Genomic DNA, 17404 nt, shown 5'->3' with positions numbered 1-17404 from the left:
TGTCAAACATGTATGCATGTTTGCTGGTTTCATCTTTGCTTTCCCTCGTCCATCCTTTCACAACTGATAAACTGCTCACCCCCACCAATCTATATATCATATATCAATGCTCCACAAGATACTCAATCAATATAATAATGACTATTCTAGGACATCACCCAAGGGCAAGTCATACCCCGTGTCTTTTGGGACTCATACCCAAGGGCAGGACCAACCCTATATACCCACATTGGAGTGTCTTCCTCGAGGGTTTTAGGGACTTTCACCCAAGGACCCAGTATCCCACATAAACAATATATCAAAGGATAATGCCTATAGCATCACATAAACACTTCCTATTAAACAATTATCTGAATATCATATGTGATTATTCCATATCCTTTTTGCAATGCATTCATACCATGAACCATTTCTACAATACAGAACCATGAATCTTCATACCAATATACGTTCCAATCTCAATGTAACATTTCAACACAATAAACCAAGATGCAATGACACATTAAAACATTTTATGAAATTTTAGAAATGACATGAAATTTCCAATAAATGTTTCAAGGAAGGAAATCAGATACACCATGGGATAGCATAAAATTCCCTACCTTACACGGGTTTTCCCTTTATGATTCTTCTATGTAGGCGATCTTCACCTATTACAAGGAACTGAAATGAAACACATAATTTAGACTTCCTAACGATGAAAATTTATACAATTTACTTTTGCTAATTTTTTAATTATAATATTCTCTAATCTACATGCCTACAAGTTCTCATATCAAATTTGAATTAAATAAAACAATATTTACAATGCATATTAATATTCCCTAATTAATTACCAAACACTAATTGTTTTTATTTTCTTAAAACCTAACCTATTAACAAATTCCAAGTGCCTAAATAACCTAATTAATCACACGTTTACTAATCTGTTTTTCAATTAAACCAAATTAAACAAATATTTATGCTAATCTTACCATTAATAAAATACTTAAGCTAAAATACTTTAATCCATGATTAATTGTGATTTTTAACTAAAACATGTTTATAGTAACAAGGATAAAAACAATGATAGTGACGCTAATTGTGACGATAACGGTAATTATGACGGTGACAGTAACGGTAATAGTGACAGTGACGGTGGCGAGAATGATCATGATCACGGTTATGGTAACGGTGATGGTAACGATAACGATAACAGTCATGGAAACGATGACGGTTACGGTTATTGTGACAGTAATGGCAACGATATTGGTGATGGTAACGATAACGCAAAGAGTAACGGTAAAGGTAATGGGTGATGATGACGGTGATGATGATGATGATAATCGTAATGGTAATGGTAATGGTGATGGTGACAATAAAAGTCAGTAACGATAACGCTAACAATATCGAAAACGGTAATAGGGACGGTGATAGTAACAGTGACGGTAACGGTAATAGTAACGATGAAGGTGACAGTAACAGTATCGATAATGGTGACAGTAGCGGTTACGATAACGGTAATAGTGATGGTAATGGTGACAAAAACGGTGACAGTAATGGTGACGGTAACGATGACGGTGATGGTGAGGATAAAGATGACGATAACAATGACGATAACGATGATGGTAACAGTGACAATAACAATGACAGTAATGGTAATAGTAACGGTGACGGTGATGGTAATGGTATGGATAATGTTGATGGTAAAGGTAAAATAACTGTAACGGTGACGATAACGGTGACAGTGATGGTAACGGTGACGGTAACGATGATAGTAATGGTTACAATAACGGTAGTGATTACGGTAATGGTAACAGTGATAGTAACGGTAACGATTACCGTAAAGGTGATGATAACAGTGATGGTAAAGGTGATGGTAACGGTAATGATGACAATAACGATTACAATAATGGTCAAGGTGGCGGTGATTATAACGGCAATAGTAATAGTAACGGTGATGGTGACCGTAACGATAATGATAAGGTTGACGGTGACAATGACGGAAACGATGACGATAGTGGTATCACATATTGTAACGGTGACGGTAACCATAATGGTAACGATAATGGTGACATTGATTGTAACATTAACGGTAACGTTGACAGTATCAGTAACGATGAAGGTAATGGTAACGATGACGGTAAGGGTAAAAGTAACGGTAACGGTGACGGTAACGATGACTGTAATGCTTACGATGACAGTGATGGTAACGGTGACGATAACGATGATGGTAATGGTGATGATAACAATGACGGTAACAGTGACGATAACGATGATAATAACGGTTATGATAATAGTAATGGTAATGATAACAGTGATGATGATGGTAATGGTGACGATAACAATGACGGTAACAGTGACGATAACGATGATAATAACAGTTATGATAACGGTAATGGTAATGATAATAGTGACAATGATGGTAATGGTATGGATAATGGTGATGGTAAAGGTGACAGTAACAGTAACAGTGACAATAATAGTAACGGTAACTGTAACGGTGACGGGATGGTAACAATGACAGTAACGATGACAATAATGATTATGATAACGGTAGCGATTATAGTAATGGTAACGGTAACTGTGATAGTAACGGTAACGGCGATGGTGACGATAACGACAACAGTAACGATTACGATAATGGTCAAGGTGACGATGATTTTAACGGTTATAGTAATAGTAACGATGACGATGACCGTAATGATAATGGTAAGGTTGACGGTGATGATGACGGAAACAATGACGGTAACGGTATCATAGATGGTAACAGTGATGGTAATCATAATGGTAACGATAATGATGATGGTAACGATAACGGTTACAGTAACAGTAATGGCAACGATAATAGTGACGTTGACAGTATTAGTAACGATGACGGTAAGGGTAAAAGTAATGGTAACGGTAACGGTAATGATGACATAACGGTAATGGTGACTATAACGGTAACGACAATTGTAATGATAACGATAATGGTAACGGTGACGATAACGATGACAGTAACAGTGACGGTGACTGTAATGCTTACGATGACAATGATGGTAACCGTGACGATAACGATGACAGTAATGGTGACAATAATAATGACGGTAATAGTGACGATAACTATGATAGTAACGGTTATGATAACGGTGATGATAACAATAATGGTCATGGTAATGGTGACGGTAATGGTAACTGTAACGGTGATGGTAACGATGACAGTAATGGTTATGATAACTGTAGTGATTACGGTAATGGTGATAGTAACGGTAACGGTGATGGTGACGATAATGACGATAGTAACAATTACAATAATTGTCAAGGTGACGGTGATTATAACGGTAATAGTAACAGTAATGGTGACGGTGACCATAACGATAATGGTAAGGTTGACGGTGACGATGATGGTAACGATAATGGTGATGGTAACGGTAATGGTTACACTAACAGTAATGGTAACGGTGACGGTAATGATAATGGTGACGTTGATTGTAACAATGACAGTAATGTTGACAGTATCAGTAACGATGAAGGTAATGGTAATGATGACTATAAGAGTAAAAGTAATGGTAACGATAACGGTAACGGTGATGATAACAATGATGGTGACGGTAACTATAACAGAACGGTAACGGTGACGGTGACTGTAATGCTTACGGTGAAAGTGATGGTAATAGTAATGGTAACAGTGACGATAACGATGACGGTAACAGTGATGATAATGATGACGATAACAGTGGTGATAACGATGATAGTAGCGGTTATGATAACGGTAATGGTAACGATAACGGTGACGGTGATGGTAATGGTATGGATAATGGTGATGGTAAAGGTGACGGTAATGATAATGGTGACAATAACTGTAACGATGACAATAACGGCGACAGTGGTGGTAACAGTGACGGTAACAATGACAATAACGGCGACGATGATGGTAACGGTGACGGTAACGATGACAGTAATGGTTACAATAACGGTAGCAATTACGATAACGGTAATGATAACGGTGATAGTAACGGTAACGGTGATGGTAATAGTGATGATAACGATACTTGTCACAGTAACGGTAACGATAGTGGTAACGGTGAGGGTGACAGTAATAGTAATGGTAACGGGGACAGTGACAGTGACAATGACGATAACAGTAATAGTGACGATAATGGTGACGGTAACTGTAACACTAACGGTAACGATGACGGTAACTGTAATAGTAATAGCAACAATAACGGTGACAGAAACGGTTCTGATAACGGTGACTTAAATGACGTTGGTAACAGTGACGATAATGATTACGGTAACGGTGACCGTGACGGTAACTGTTACGATAACGGTTATGATAAGGATGACGGTCACAGTAACGATGACGATGACGGTGACGGTAATGGTAACAATAAGAGTTACGGTTGTGGTAATGGTAATAGTAATAGTCACAGTCATGGTAATAGTAACGGTATTGGTAACGGTCACAGTAACGATGATGGTAACAATAACGGTAATGTTAAAGATAATGGTGACAATAACAATGGCAGAAATAGCTATGGTAACTATGACTGCGATGGTAACAGTAACGGAAATGTTAAAAATAATGGTGACGGTAATAGTGATGGAAATGACGATGGTAACGGTGATGGTGACGATAACGGTAACGATGACGATTATGGAAAAGGTTACAGTGATGGTAACGGTATTGGTGACCGTGATAGTAATGGCAATAGTAAAGATGACAATGACAGTAACAGTAACGGTAACAACAATGGTGACTATAACGATGGCGGTAACGGTCACGGTCACGATGACAGTAACGTTGATGGTAACAGTAACAATAACAGAAAGAGTAATGGTAACGATGACGATAACAATAACGATAACGGTAACGATTACTGTAACAGTAACGGTGATGGTAGTTGTAACGGTAATAGTAACAGTGATGATGATAGTAATGGTGATGGTGACAGTAACTATTACGGTCACGGTCACGGTAACAGTGATAGTAACGGTATCACGGACGGTAACGATTACAGTAACGATAACCATGATGGTGACATTGACGTTAATAGTGACAGTAACGGTAATGGTCACGATGACGTTAACAGTGACAGTAATGGTAACGGTGACGGTCATGATAATGGTGACGGTAATGATAATGGTAACGGTAAGGGTCACGATAACGATAACGGTAAAGGTGATGGTAATGGTAACGGTGACGGTAATCGTGACGGTGACGATAACCGTGACAGTGACGGTAATGGTAACGGTGACAAGAATGGTCACGATGACAGCAATCGTGACGGTGATGGTAACAATAACGCAAACAATAACAGTAAAGGTAATGGGTGACGGTGACGATAATCGTAACAGTAAAGGTAACTGTGATGATTATAGTAACGGTGACGATGACTATTAAAGTATCGATAACGGTGACGATGACGGTGGCGGTGACGGTGATGGTGTCGATTACTATGACAATAATGGTGATAGTAACGGTTACGATAACTGTAACAATATTTTAAACTGTAACGATGACAGTGATAGTAACAGTAATGGTAATAGTGAAAGTAACGGTTACGATAATGGTAATGGTAACCATAACAGTGAAGGTGACAGTAACAGTATCAGTAACGGTGACGGTAACGATGATGTTAACAATAACGGTAATGGTGACAGTAACGAGGATGGTAATGGTGACAGCAGTGGTTACAATAACGGTAACAATTACAATATTAGTGATGGTAACAATGACAATAACAATGATGCTAGTGATGGTAACAGTGATGGTGACGGTGACCGTAACGATAACAGTAAGGTTGACGGTGACAGAAACGGTATCGCGGACGGTAACGGTAATGGTAACGGTGATGGTAACAGTAACGCTGACGGTAACAGTAACAATAATGGCGATGGTAATGGTAATGGTAACGGTGATGGTAACGATAACGGTGACAATGGCGATGACGGTAATAGTAACGGTAACGATAATGGTAACGGTGACGATAACGATGACGGTAACAGTGACGATAACGATGATGGTAACGGATACGATAACGATGACAGTAACAATGACATAACGGTTATGATAACGGTAATGGTAAAGATAACGGTAACGATGATGGTAATGGTATCGATAATGGTGATGGTAAAGGTGATAGTAACTATAATACCTAGCACTAATGAATTAAATAGACAATAATGATTATCTTAGTACTTAACTTTAAACGTGCTTAATTAGATGTTAAAACTAGTTTAGTGTTAATCCTGTTTAATTATGAATTAAAGTTTGATTAAGGTTAATTGAGATTAGTTAATGACTTAGCCATGCTTATTAGTTTTTAGGGGTTGATTATAGTTTTGAAAACCTAAAGAACTAATGGGCAATAATGGGTTTTATTTTTGATAACTTGAAGGACTAAAGTGCAAAATTGGGAAGTTGGAGTTAGTGGAAGCCAAGTGGCATGCCAGCTCCTACTTGGATGGGCTAGTGGTAGGCCACATGGCTGCCACCTCTTACTTGACTGCATGGAGAGCCCTATATAAAGGCCAATAGCTCGTTTTGCACCATTTTAGCTGCAACAGCTTGGGTTAGAGAGAGAATCTAGAGAGAGAAAGTGTAGATTTAAGGTAAGCAAGTTGTTTAATTTGTAATTTCGGTTTATTTTTGTTCCTAATGGTATGCTGAAACAAATTAACGGTAAAATTTGTGTAAAAGTTGAGTGAAATTAGCTATAAATATGTTTTAGTTAAAAATCACAATTAATTAGGGATTAAAGTATTTTAGCTTAAGCATTTTATTAATGGCTCAGCATAAATCTTGTTTAATTTGGTTTAATTGAAAAATAGAATAGTGGACATGTGATTAATTAGGTTATTTGGACACTTGGGATTTGTTAATAGGTTAGGCTTTAAGAAAATCAAAGCAATTAGTGTTTAGTAATTAATTAGGGAATATTAATATGTATTGTAAATATTGTTTAATTCAATTCAAATTTGATTTGAAAACCTGTAGGCATGTAGATTAGAGATTATTAGAATTAAAAATTAGCAATAGTAAATTGTATAAATTTTCATCGTTAGGAAGTCTAAATTATGTGTTTAATTTAAGTTCCTTATAATAGGTAAAGATCGCCTACATAGAAGAATCACAGAGGGAAAGTTCGTGTAAGGTAGGGAATTTTATGCTATCCCATAGTGTATCTGATTTCTTTTCTTGAAACATTGATTGGATATTTCATGTCATTTCTATGATTTCGTAAAACGTTTTAATGTGTCATTGCATCTCGGTTTATTGTGTTGAAATGTTACATTGAGATTGGAATGCATATTGGTATGAAGATTCATGGTTCAATGTTGTAGAAATGGTTCATGGTGTGGTTGCATTGACAGAAGTATAAGGAATAATCACAGATGATATTCAGAGAATTGATTGGTGGGAAGTGTTTATGTGATGCTACAGACATTATCTTTTGATATATTGTTTATGTGGGTCCTTGGGTGAAAGTCCCTAAAGCCCTCAAGGAAGACACTCCAATGTGGGTGTATGGGGTTGGTCCTGCCATTGGGTATGAGTCCCAAAAGACATGGGGTATGACTTACCCTTGGGTGATGTCCCAGAATAGTCATTATTATATTGACCACGTATCTTGTGGAGCATTGATATCCGATATATAGATTGGTGGGGGTGAACAGTTTATCAGTTGTGAAATGATGGACGAGGAAAAGCAAAGATGAAACCAGCAAACACATGCATACATGTTTGACATGATTACATATTTGTTAATGGTTATAAAATGTTTATCATGCATGTTATTACATGTTTAATTCAAAGTTTTTAAGGGTATGCTTAAGATGGAAGAGGAAATAATGCTTGAGCATTGCTTTACTGTGATTGAATGTTGTTTGCTCGTATTGATAGTGTTTTGAGGCTTTGCCATTGTATTAAAGACTGAATCTTTTTGTAGGAATGATGTAATATATATATTTGTTAGGTACACTTGTAGTATGGGCTACCCGTATTGAACCATGGGGTTTTAGTATATGTAAATTAATGTAGTACAAGTTTCTTTTGTGAAACGAAGCATATTTTGTTAATTAATAATTACGAAGTTTAATACAAGATGCACTCTTTATAACAGGTTTTGCATATCCTCCTTTTGCACAAAATAAAGAAGGAACTCAACATTTAAATTATTGTATCCCCATATCTTTGAGAGCACTTATATTATATTTGAGTACCAATTGTTCAATTAAAAAAAAAAAAAAATCGGGGTGTGACAATAACAGTGACGGTGAAGGTGACGGTAACAGTGAAAGTAATGATGATTGTAACAATAACGGTAACTGTAACGGTGACAATAACGGTGACGATGACAGTAACAGTGATGGTAAAGATGATAGTAATGGTTACGATAACGGTTACGGTAATAATGACAGTAACGGTAATGGTAACAGTGACAGTGACGGTGACGATAACGATAACAATGATGGTAACCATAACGGTAACGAATAATTGTGATGGTAACAGTAATGGTTACGGTAACAGTAATATTAACGGTAATGGTGATGGTATGGTAACGATAATGGTGACGTTAGTTATAACAGTGACGGTAACGTTGATAGTATCGATAACAGTGACGGTGACGATAACAGTAATGATAATGATGACGGTGACTGTAATGCTTACGGTAATGGTGGTGATAACAGTGATGGTAATAGTGACAATAACGATGATAGTAACGGTTACGATAATGGTAATGGTGACGATGACGGTAATGGTAACGGTATGGATAATGGTGACGGTAATGGTGATAGTAACGGTGATAATAATGGTAACTATAACGGTGACGATAACGATGATAGTAATGGTTACGATAACGGTAACAGTAACAGTGATAGTAACGGTGACGGTGACGGTAACGGTGATGGTGACAGTAACAATGATAATAGCGGTTACGATAATGGTAATGGTAATGGTAACGGTAACAGTGAAGGTGACAGTAACAGTATCAGTAACAGTGACAATAACGGTGATGGTAACAATGACAGTAATGATAACAGTAACGGTGAGAGTAACGGGGACAGTAATGGTGAATGTAGCGGTGACGATAACGGTAATGGTTACGACAACAGTAACGGTAATGGTAACGATAACAGTGACAGTAGCGGTGACTGTAACATTGATGGTCACGGTGATGATGATGGTGATTGTGGCCATGATTGTTATAGTAACGGTGACCGTGACCGTGATGGTGACGGTTACGATAACGGTGATGGAGATTGTCACAGTGACAGTAACAATGATGGTCACGATGACAATAACGGTACTTGTCACGGTAACGGTCACGATAACTGTAATGGTGACGATAACGGTAACGGTAGTGATAACGGTGACAATGATAGTAACGGTAATAGTAATGGGGACGGTGATGGTGAAAGTGACGGTAACAGTAACAGTGACGGTAACGGTAACGGTAACGGTAGTGGTAATGGTGACAGTGATAGTAACGGTAATGGTAACGGGGACGGTGATGGTGAAAGTGACGGTAACAGTAACAATGACAATAACAGTAACAGTAGTGGTAACGATGACGGTGATAGTAACGGTAATGGTAATGGGGACGGTGATGGTGAAAGTGACGGTAACAATAATAGCGACGATAACGGTAACGGTGAGTGTATTAGTAACGGTGACAGTAGCAATAACGGTAACGACGACGGTAACAATAACGGTGATGGTAACAGTAACGGTAATGGTAACGGTGACGGTAATAGTAACGATAACGGTAACGGTGACGATAACGATAACGATAATAGTAACGGTGATGGTAATTGTAACGGTAACGGTGACGGTAACAGTGACAGAAATGGTTCTGATAACGGCGATGGTAACGGTGACAGTAATGATAACGGTAATAGTAAGAGTTACGATTGCAGTAATGGTAACGGTCACGGTCACGGTAACAATCACGATAACAGTGATGATAGTAGTAACAGTCACAATAACGGTGATGGTAATAGTAACGGTAATGTTAAAGATAATGGTGACGGTAACAGTGACGGAAATGACTACGGTAACGATGACGGTGACGCGGTAGCAATAACGGTATTTGTAATGGTCATGGTAACAATAACAGTAATGTTAAAGATAATGGTGACGATAACAATGACGAAAACGGTGACGGCAATGGTTACAATGATGGTAACGGTAACGATGATCGTGATAATAACGGTAATAGTAAAGAGACGATGAGAGTAACGGTAACAGTCACAGTCACGATGACGGTAACGGTAACGGTGACGATAACAATAATTGTAACACCTAGTACTAATGAATTAAATAGGCAATAATGATTATCTTAGTACTTAACTTTAAGCATGCTTAATTAGATGTAAAAACTAGTTTAATGCTAATCTTGTTTAATTATGAATTAAACTTTGATTAAGGTTAAGTGGGATTAGTTAATGACTTAAGCATGCTTATTAGAGTCTTAGGGGTTGATTAGGGTTATGAAAACCTAAAGGACTAATGGGCAATTATGGGTTTTATTTTTGATAACTTGAAGGACTAAAGTGCAAAATATGGAAATTGGAGTTAGTGGAATGCCACCTCCTACTTGGGTTGATTGGTGGCAGCCATGTGGGCTGCCACCTCATGCTTGGTTGCATGGAGACTCCTTTATAAGGGGACTGCAGCTCGTTTTCCACCATTTCACCTACAGCAACTTGGGTTAGAGAGAGAATCTAGAGAGAGAAAGTGTAGATTTGAGGTAAGCAAGTTGTTTAATTTTGTAATTTTCATTTATTTTGGTTCCTAATGGTATGCTGAAAAGAATTAACGGTAAAATTTGTGTAAAAGTTTAGTTTAATTAGACATGTTTTAGTTAAAAATCACAACTAATTAAGGATTAAAGTATTTTAATTTAAGTATTTTATTAATGGTAAGGTAAGCATAAATCTTTGTTTAATTTGGTTTGATTGAAAAATAGATTAGTAAACATGTGATTAATCAAGTTATTTGGACACTTGGGATTTGTTAATGGGTTAGGCTTTAAGAAAATCAAAACAATTAGTGTTTGGTAATTAATTAGGGAAATTAATATGCATTGTAAATATTGTTTAATTCAATTCAAATTTGATTTGAAAACATATAGGTATATAGATTAGAGAATATGAGGCAAAGATCGCCTACGTAGAAGAAAAACAAAAAGGAAACTGGTGTAAGGTAGGGAATTTTATGCTATTCTATGGTGTATCTGCTTTCTTTCCTTGAATCATTTGTTGGAATTTCATGTTATTTCTATGATTTCATAAAATGTTTTAATGTGTCATTGCATTTCGGTTTATTGCATTGAAATGTTACCATGATATTGGAACGTATATTGGTATGAAGATTCATGGTTTTGTGTAGTTGAAATGGTTCATGGTGTGGTTGCATTGCAAGAAGGATATGGAATTATCATAGATGATATTCAGAGAATTGATTGGTGGGAAGTTTTTTATGTGATGCTACAGGCATTATCATTTGATATATTGTTTATGTGGGACCGTGGGTCCTTGGGTGAAAGTCCCTAAAGCCCTCGAGGAAGACACTCCAATGTGGGTGTATGGGGTTGGTCTTGCCCCTGGGTTTTAGTCCCTAAAGACACGGGGTTGGTCCTGCCCTTGGGTATGAGTCCCAAAAGACACAGGGTATGACTTGCCCTTGGGTGATGTCTCAGAATAGTCATTCTTATATTGATCGTGTATCTTTCGGGGTGGGCCTAATTTTCTTGAAGCTGAGAATTGGATGAAAGAAATAAAGAAAATACTGGATGTAATGGCAATGCCTGAGGAAAGCAAAGTTTCTTTAGCTTCCTTCATGTTAAGGGATGAAGCTGACAACTGGTGGGATATGATCAAGACTACTCAGGATGTAACTAAGATGGTTTGGATGCAATTTGAGGAGTTGCTTTTATCTAATTACAAAGGCCGTTAGAAGACAAAAAAGAGCTGAATTTATACACTTGGTTCAAAGGAACATGACAGTGACTAAACATGCAGCAAAGTTTACACAACTATCTAGATATGCTCCGAATGTGGTTGCAGATGAACAAATGCGAGCTGAACAATTCCAAGAGGGGTTGAGATTGAACATTAGAGCACAAGTCGCTCCCTTCATGCTTCGTACTTACAGTGAGGTTGTGGCAAGGGCTTTGGTTATAGAAAGGGAAATGGGGGAAGCTCAAAGGTTGAGAAGCATAAATTCTAGGTTTGGTGGTTCAAAAAAATGAGAACGAGATTTCAAGCACCCAAAAGTGACTCATCCCCAACAACAACCAAGAAAACAAGAGCAGTATAGTGGGACTATAGATTGGGGCAAGGGACCAAGGAGATGTTATGAATGTGGTGAGGTGGGACATCTTAGGAGGGAGTGCCCAAAATTTCAACGACTTGCATACTAGCCATCTCAACGACAGTTTCAGCAGATGAACCCACGAATCCAAGGAAGGCAACCTTTAAGGGGAACGAAACTTTAGACAGGGGAAGCCTGGAAGGAAGCTAGAGCAAGAGCAACAAGGGAGATTTTATGCAATAGGGTCACAAAATGCAGAGTCAAATGCCTTGGTGGAAGGTATGATCTTATATTTTAGTACTTGGGCACATGTTTAATTTGATCCAGGAGCTACCCACTCTTTTATTTCTGCATCATTTGCCTCCATGCTAGACATAGAATTTGTTCCCCTTCATTGTTCATTATGTGTTTAGACTCCTATGGGTGGTAAGGTGGAAACCAAGTGGATGTGTTGTGCTTGTGTACTTTATATTGGGGGTCTTGAAGTTACAATGGATTTGGTTCTTCTTGATATTTCATCCTTTGATGTAATTGTGGGGATGGATTGGCTTGCCTGGCATCATGCTATGTTAGATTGTTATCTGAAGAAAGTAACACTCCAAACCTCTTTTGGTTCATATTTGAGTCTCTACGGTGATAGAAGGCTTACATTTATTCCACTAATTCGAAACCTGGATGACAAGTGGTCAAGAAAGGATGGCGGGCACTATTTTCTTTTTAATATGAAGGGAGGAAGCAAAAAGATGACAACTATAGATTGTATTCCAATGGTTTGTGAATTTGCTGATGTTTTTCCTAAATAATTGCCATGTTTACCTCCTCACAGAGAGATGGATTTTTCTATTGAATTGTATCCAGGTACAGATCCAATATCAATAGCTCCATATAGGATGGCTCCAGTTGAACTTAAGGAATTGAACATTCAGTAGCAGGAGTTGCAAACTAAAGGGTTTATTCACCTAGTACCTTACCTTGGGGTGCTCCAGTATTGTTTATAAAGAAGAAGGATGGATCCTTGCGGTTATGTGTGGATTACAGAAAATTGAATAGAGTAACAGTGAAAAACGGTAACGGTAAGGGTCACGATGACGGTAACGGTGAAGGTGACGGTAACGGTAACGGTGACAGTAAAGGTAACGGTAACGGTGACGGTAATGGTAACGGTGATGGTAATGGTAATGGTGACAGTAATGGTCACAATGACGATAACGGTGATGGTGACGGTAATGGTCATGATTATGGTAACGGTAGCAGTGACAATAATGATCATGATAATGGTAACAATGATGGTGACAGTAACGGTAACGGTGACAGTGACGATGACGATAACAATAACGCAAACAGTAACAATAAAGGTAATGGGTGATAGTGATGGGACGGTGACGATAACGGTGACAGTTATCGTAACTATAACGGTGATGGTTATCGTAACGGTAACGATAACTGTGACAATGATGGTAACGGTGACCGTAAAAGTATCGATAACGGTGACAATAACGAAAACGGTGGTGACGGTGACTTTAATGGTGAAGGTAACAGTGACTGTAACGGTGACGATAACAGTGATGGTAAAGGTGGCAGTGACGATGATGATCACGGTGATCGTGTCGATTACGATGACTGTCACAATAACGGTGATGGTAACTATGAGGATAATGGTGATAATAATGGTAACGATATCGAAAACGATAACAGTGACATTGATAAAAACAATATCGGTAATGGTAACAATAACGGTGAAGGTGATAGTAACAATATCGATAACGATGACGGTAACGGTAATAGTAACGGTGACAGTAGCGATTACGATAACAGTAACAGTTACGGTAATAGTGACGATAATGGTGACGGTGACCGTGACGGTAACGGAAATGATGACAGTAACGATAACGCTGACTGTAATGGTAACGATAACGATAATGGCGATGGTAACGGTAACAGTTACTGTAACAGTGACGGTAATAATAACGGTGACATTGATTGTAACATTGACAGTATCGGTAACGGTGACGGTGATGGTAACACTGACAGTAATGGTGACGGTAACGATGACGGTAATGGATATGATAACGATGACGATAACAATGACAGTAATGGTTACGATAATGGTAATGGTAACGGTGACGGTAAAGGTGACGATAATGGTGATGGCAACGGTAACTGTAATGATAATTGTAACGATGACGATGACGATAAGATGATAGTAATGGTTACAATAACGGTAACGATTACAATAACGTTGACAATAACGGTAATGGTGATGGTGACGTAACGATGACAGTAACGGTTACGATAATGGTAAAGGTAACGATAACAGTAACGGTGAACGTGACAGTAACAGTATCGATAACAGTGACGATAACGATAATGGTAGCGGTGAGAGTAATGAGGACGGTAACGGTGATAGTAGCGGTGATGATAACGATAACGATTATGGCAACGGTAATGGTAACGATGACGGTAGCAGTGATTGTAACATTGATGGTCACGGTGATGATCACAGTGCCCATGACCATGACGGTAATAGTGACAGAGACGGTCACAGTGACGGTAATGGTCATGGTCATGGTGACGGTGACGGAGACGGTCACAATGACAGTCATGGTAACAGTAACGGTGATGGTCATGGTGACGATAACGATGACGATAATGGTACTTGTCACGGTGACGATCACAATAACGGTAATGGTGATGATAATGGTAACGGTGACAGTAATGGTAACGCGGATAGTGACGGTAACAGTAATAGTGAGGATAACAGTAACGGTGAGTGTATCAGTAACGGTAATAGTAACAGTAATGATAATGGTAACAGTAAGAGTAACGGCCACTGTAACGGTAACGGTAATGATAACGGTGATGATGACGGTGACGGTAACGGTGATAGAAACTATTCTAATAACGATGACTTAAACGACGATGGTAATGGTGACGGTGGCGGTAATGGTGATGGTGATGGTGATGGTAACAATGACGGTGATGCTAACGGTAACGGTGATGGTCACAGTAACGGTGACAATAACGGTAACAGTAAGAGTTACGATTGCGGTAATGGTCACAGTCACAGTAACGATATTGGTAACAATCACGGTAACAGTGACGGTAACAGTAATGGTAATGTTAAAGATAATGTGACGGTAACAGTGACGAAAACGATGATGGTATCAATGACGGTGACGATAATGATGAAGGTGACGGTGACGCGGTAGCAGTAATGGTATTGGTAACAGTGATGGTAATAGTAACGGTAATGTTAAAGATAATGGTGATGGTAACAATGGTGAAAATGATAATGGTAACGGTGACGGTAACGGTAATTGTAGTGGTGACAATAACAGTAAAGATGATGATGACGATAACGGTAACAATGACAGTAACGGTGACAGTGACGGTAGCGGTAACGATCACGATCACGATGACGGTAACGATAATGATAACGATAATAGAAAGAGTAATGGTAATAGTAACGGTAACGGTGGCGATAACGATAACGGTATCAATGACGATAACCCTGACGGTAACGGTGACAGTGATGGTAACAATGACGGTGATAGTGATGGTAATAGTGACGATAACAGTAATGGTAACGGTGATGGTAGCTGTAACGTTAACAGTAACGGTGACGGTAGCTGTAATGGTGACAGTAACGGTTATGGTGACGGTAACGGTAAGGGTAACGGTGATATTAACGGTATCGCGGATGGTGATAGTAATGATAATGGTGATAGTAGCCGTAATGGTGACTTTGACGTTAATAGTGATGTTAACGATAATAGTGACAGTAATGGTCATGATGACGTTAACAGTGACGGTAATGGTAACGATGATGGTAACTTTGACAGTAATGATAACAGCAACAGTAATAGTGACATTAATGGTCACAATGACGGTAATGGTGACGATGATGGTAACGGTAATGGTGACAGTAATGGTCACGATGACAGTAACATTGATGACAATAATAGTCACGATGACAGTAACGGTAGCGGTAATAATAATGGTCATGATGATGGTAACAGTGATAGTAATAGTGACGGAAATGATAATGGTGACGGTAGTGGTCCCGATGACGGTAATGGTGATGATGAGTGTAACGATAACGATGATGGTGACGGTAACGGTGATGGTAATGGTCACGAAAGTGGTGATGGTAACAATGATGGTAACAGTAATAGTGATGATTATGGTAAAGACGACGATAACACTGTTGGTAACGGTGATAGTAATGGTGATGGTAGCAGTGACGGTAACGGTGACAGTAACTGTGATAGTAATGGTTACGACAACAGTGACGGTAACGATGACGATAATAGTGATGATAATGGTAACTGTCATGATAACGATCACTTTAATGGTTATGCTTATGGTAACGACAATGGTAACAATGACGGTGACGGTGACAGTAACGGTAATGGTAATGGTAAGGGTGAGGGTGATAGTAATGATAACGGTGATGGTAACGATGATGGCAATGGTGACAGTAACAGTGATGGTAACGGTAATGATGACATTCACTGTAACGGTAACAGTAACGTTAAATGATCACTGTAACAATAACGAAAATGGTAATGGTAATGGTGACGGTAACGATGATGGTGACGGTAATGATGACGATAACGATTACGGTAATGATTATAGTAACTATTACAGTGATAGTAAGGGTAACGGTAACGGTGAAGGTGATAGTAACATTACGGTAACGATCATGGTCACTGTAACGCTCACAGTAAAGGTGACGGTAATGGTTACGGTCACGGAAACGGTAATGGTGCTGGTAACAGTATCAATAATAGTAACGATAACGAAAATGGTGACTGTAACAGTAATAGTAACGGTGACGGTCACGGCAACGGTGACGGTGACAGTAACAATAACAGTCACACCTTAGGTTTTTTTTTTTTTTTTTTTTGACTAAACAATTGATACTCAAATACAATATAAGTTCTCTCAAAGATATGGGGATAAAAAATTTAAATGTTGAGTTCCTTCTTGATTTTGTGCAAAAGGAGGATATGCAAAACCTATTATAAAGAGTGCATCTTGTTTTGAACTTCGTAACTATTAATTAACAAAATATGTTTCGTTTCACAAAAGAAACTTGTACTACATTAATTTGCATAT

At 38.4% G+C, this 17404-nt stretch overlaps 3 protein-coding genes across 3 annotated transcripts; 1 reads left to right on the top strand and 2 right to left on the bottom strand.

Annotated features, from left to right (window-relative positions):
• Nucleotides 1-5467: 5467 nt before the first annotated feature.
• Nucleotides 5468-8446, bottom strand: LOC117920391. The gene is made up of 3 exons (XM_034837885.1): nucleotides 8234-8446; nucleotides 6467-6522; nucleotides 5468-6119 (listed from the first exon to the last, which is right to left on the bottom strand). The coding sequence occupies exons 1-3, from the start codon at nucleotides 8444-8446 to the stop codon at nucleotides 5468-5470; spliced, it is 921 nt and encodes a 306-aa protein (XP_034693776.1).
• A 36-nt stretch (nucleotides 8447-8482) lies between these two features.
• Nucleotides 8483-14910, bottom strand: LOC117920385. Its single transcript, XM_034837874.1, has 3 exons — nucleotides 14516-14910; nucleotides 13340-14307; nucleotides 8483-10017 (listed from the first exon to the last, which is right to left on the bottom strand). Exons 1-3 carry the CDS (start codon nucleotides 14908-14910, stop codon nucleotides 8483-8485), a joined length of 2898 nt encoding a protein of 965 aa, XP_034693765.1.
• A 13-nt stretch (nucleotides 14911-14923) lies between these two features.
• LOC117920376 (uncharacterized protein DDB_G0290685-like) lies at nucleotides 14924-17171 on the top strand. Its single transcript, XM_034837862.1, has 4 exons — nucleotides 14924-15049; nucleotides 15103-15488; nucleotides 15607-16781; nucleotides 16813-17171. Exons 1-4 carry the CDS (start codon nucleotides 14924-14926, stop codon nucleotides 17169-17171), a joined length of 2046 nt encoding a protein of 681 aa, XP_034693753.1.
• The last annotated feature ends 233 nt before the right edge of the window (nucleotides 17172-17404 follow it).

This window comes from Vitis riparia, chromosome 1, assembly GCF_004353265.1.
Source record: "Vitis riparia cultivar Riparia Gloire de Montpellier isolate 1030 chromosome 1, EGFV_Vit.rip_1.0, whole genome shotgun sequence".
Lineage (NCBI taxonomy): Eukaryota > Viridiplantae > Streptophyta > Magnoliopsida > Vitales > Vitaceae > Vitis > Vitis riparia.
The sequence above is the reverse complement of the archived record's forward strand: the minus strand, read 5'-3'. Positions and strand labels throughout refer to the sequence as shown.

Excerpts from the sequence above, each read along its gene's own strand:
- LOC117920385 (XM_034837874.1), bottom strand. The coding sequence starts at position 14,910 with ATGACCATCACCGTTACTGTTACCATGACTGTCATTGTGACCGTCTCC. Across the intron at positions 14,308-14,515 it reads CCGTTATTGTCAACGTTATT|TGTTACCATCACCGTCACCG; the intron begins GTAATCGTTACC and ends CATTACTGTCAG. Across the intron at positions 10,018-13,339 it reads TACCGTTACCGTTTTTCACT|TCATTTCCGTCACTGTTACC; the intron begins GTTACTCTATTC and ends TCGTTACCGTAG.
- LOC117920391 (XM_034837885.1), bottom strand. The coding sequence starts at position 8,446 with ATGGTTACCATCATTGTTATCGTTATCGTCACCGTCACTGTCACTGTT. Across the intron at positions 6,523-8,233 it reads CCGTCACCTTCACCGTCACT|CTAAAATGGTGCAAAACGAG; the intron begins GTTATTGTCACA and ends AAGCTGTTGCAG. Across the intron at positions 6,120-6,466 it reads AGGGCTCTCCATGCAGTCAA|GTATTATAGTTACTATCACC; the intron begins GTAAGAGGTGGC and ends CATTAGTGCTAG.
- LOC117920376 (XM_034837862.1), top strand. The coding sequence starts at position 14,924 with ATGACGATAATGGTACTTGTCACGGTGACGATCACAATAACGGTAATG. Across the intron at positions 15,050-15,102 it reads TAGTGAGGATAACAGTAACG|AGTAACGGCCACTGTAACGG; the intron begins GTGAGTGTATCA and ends GGTAACAGTAAG. Across the intron at positions 15,489-15,606 it reads ATGAAGGTGACGGTGACGCG|TGGTGACAATAACAGTAAAG; the intron begins GTAGCAGTAATG and ends CGGTAATTGTAG.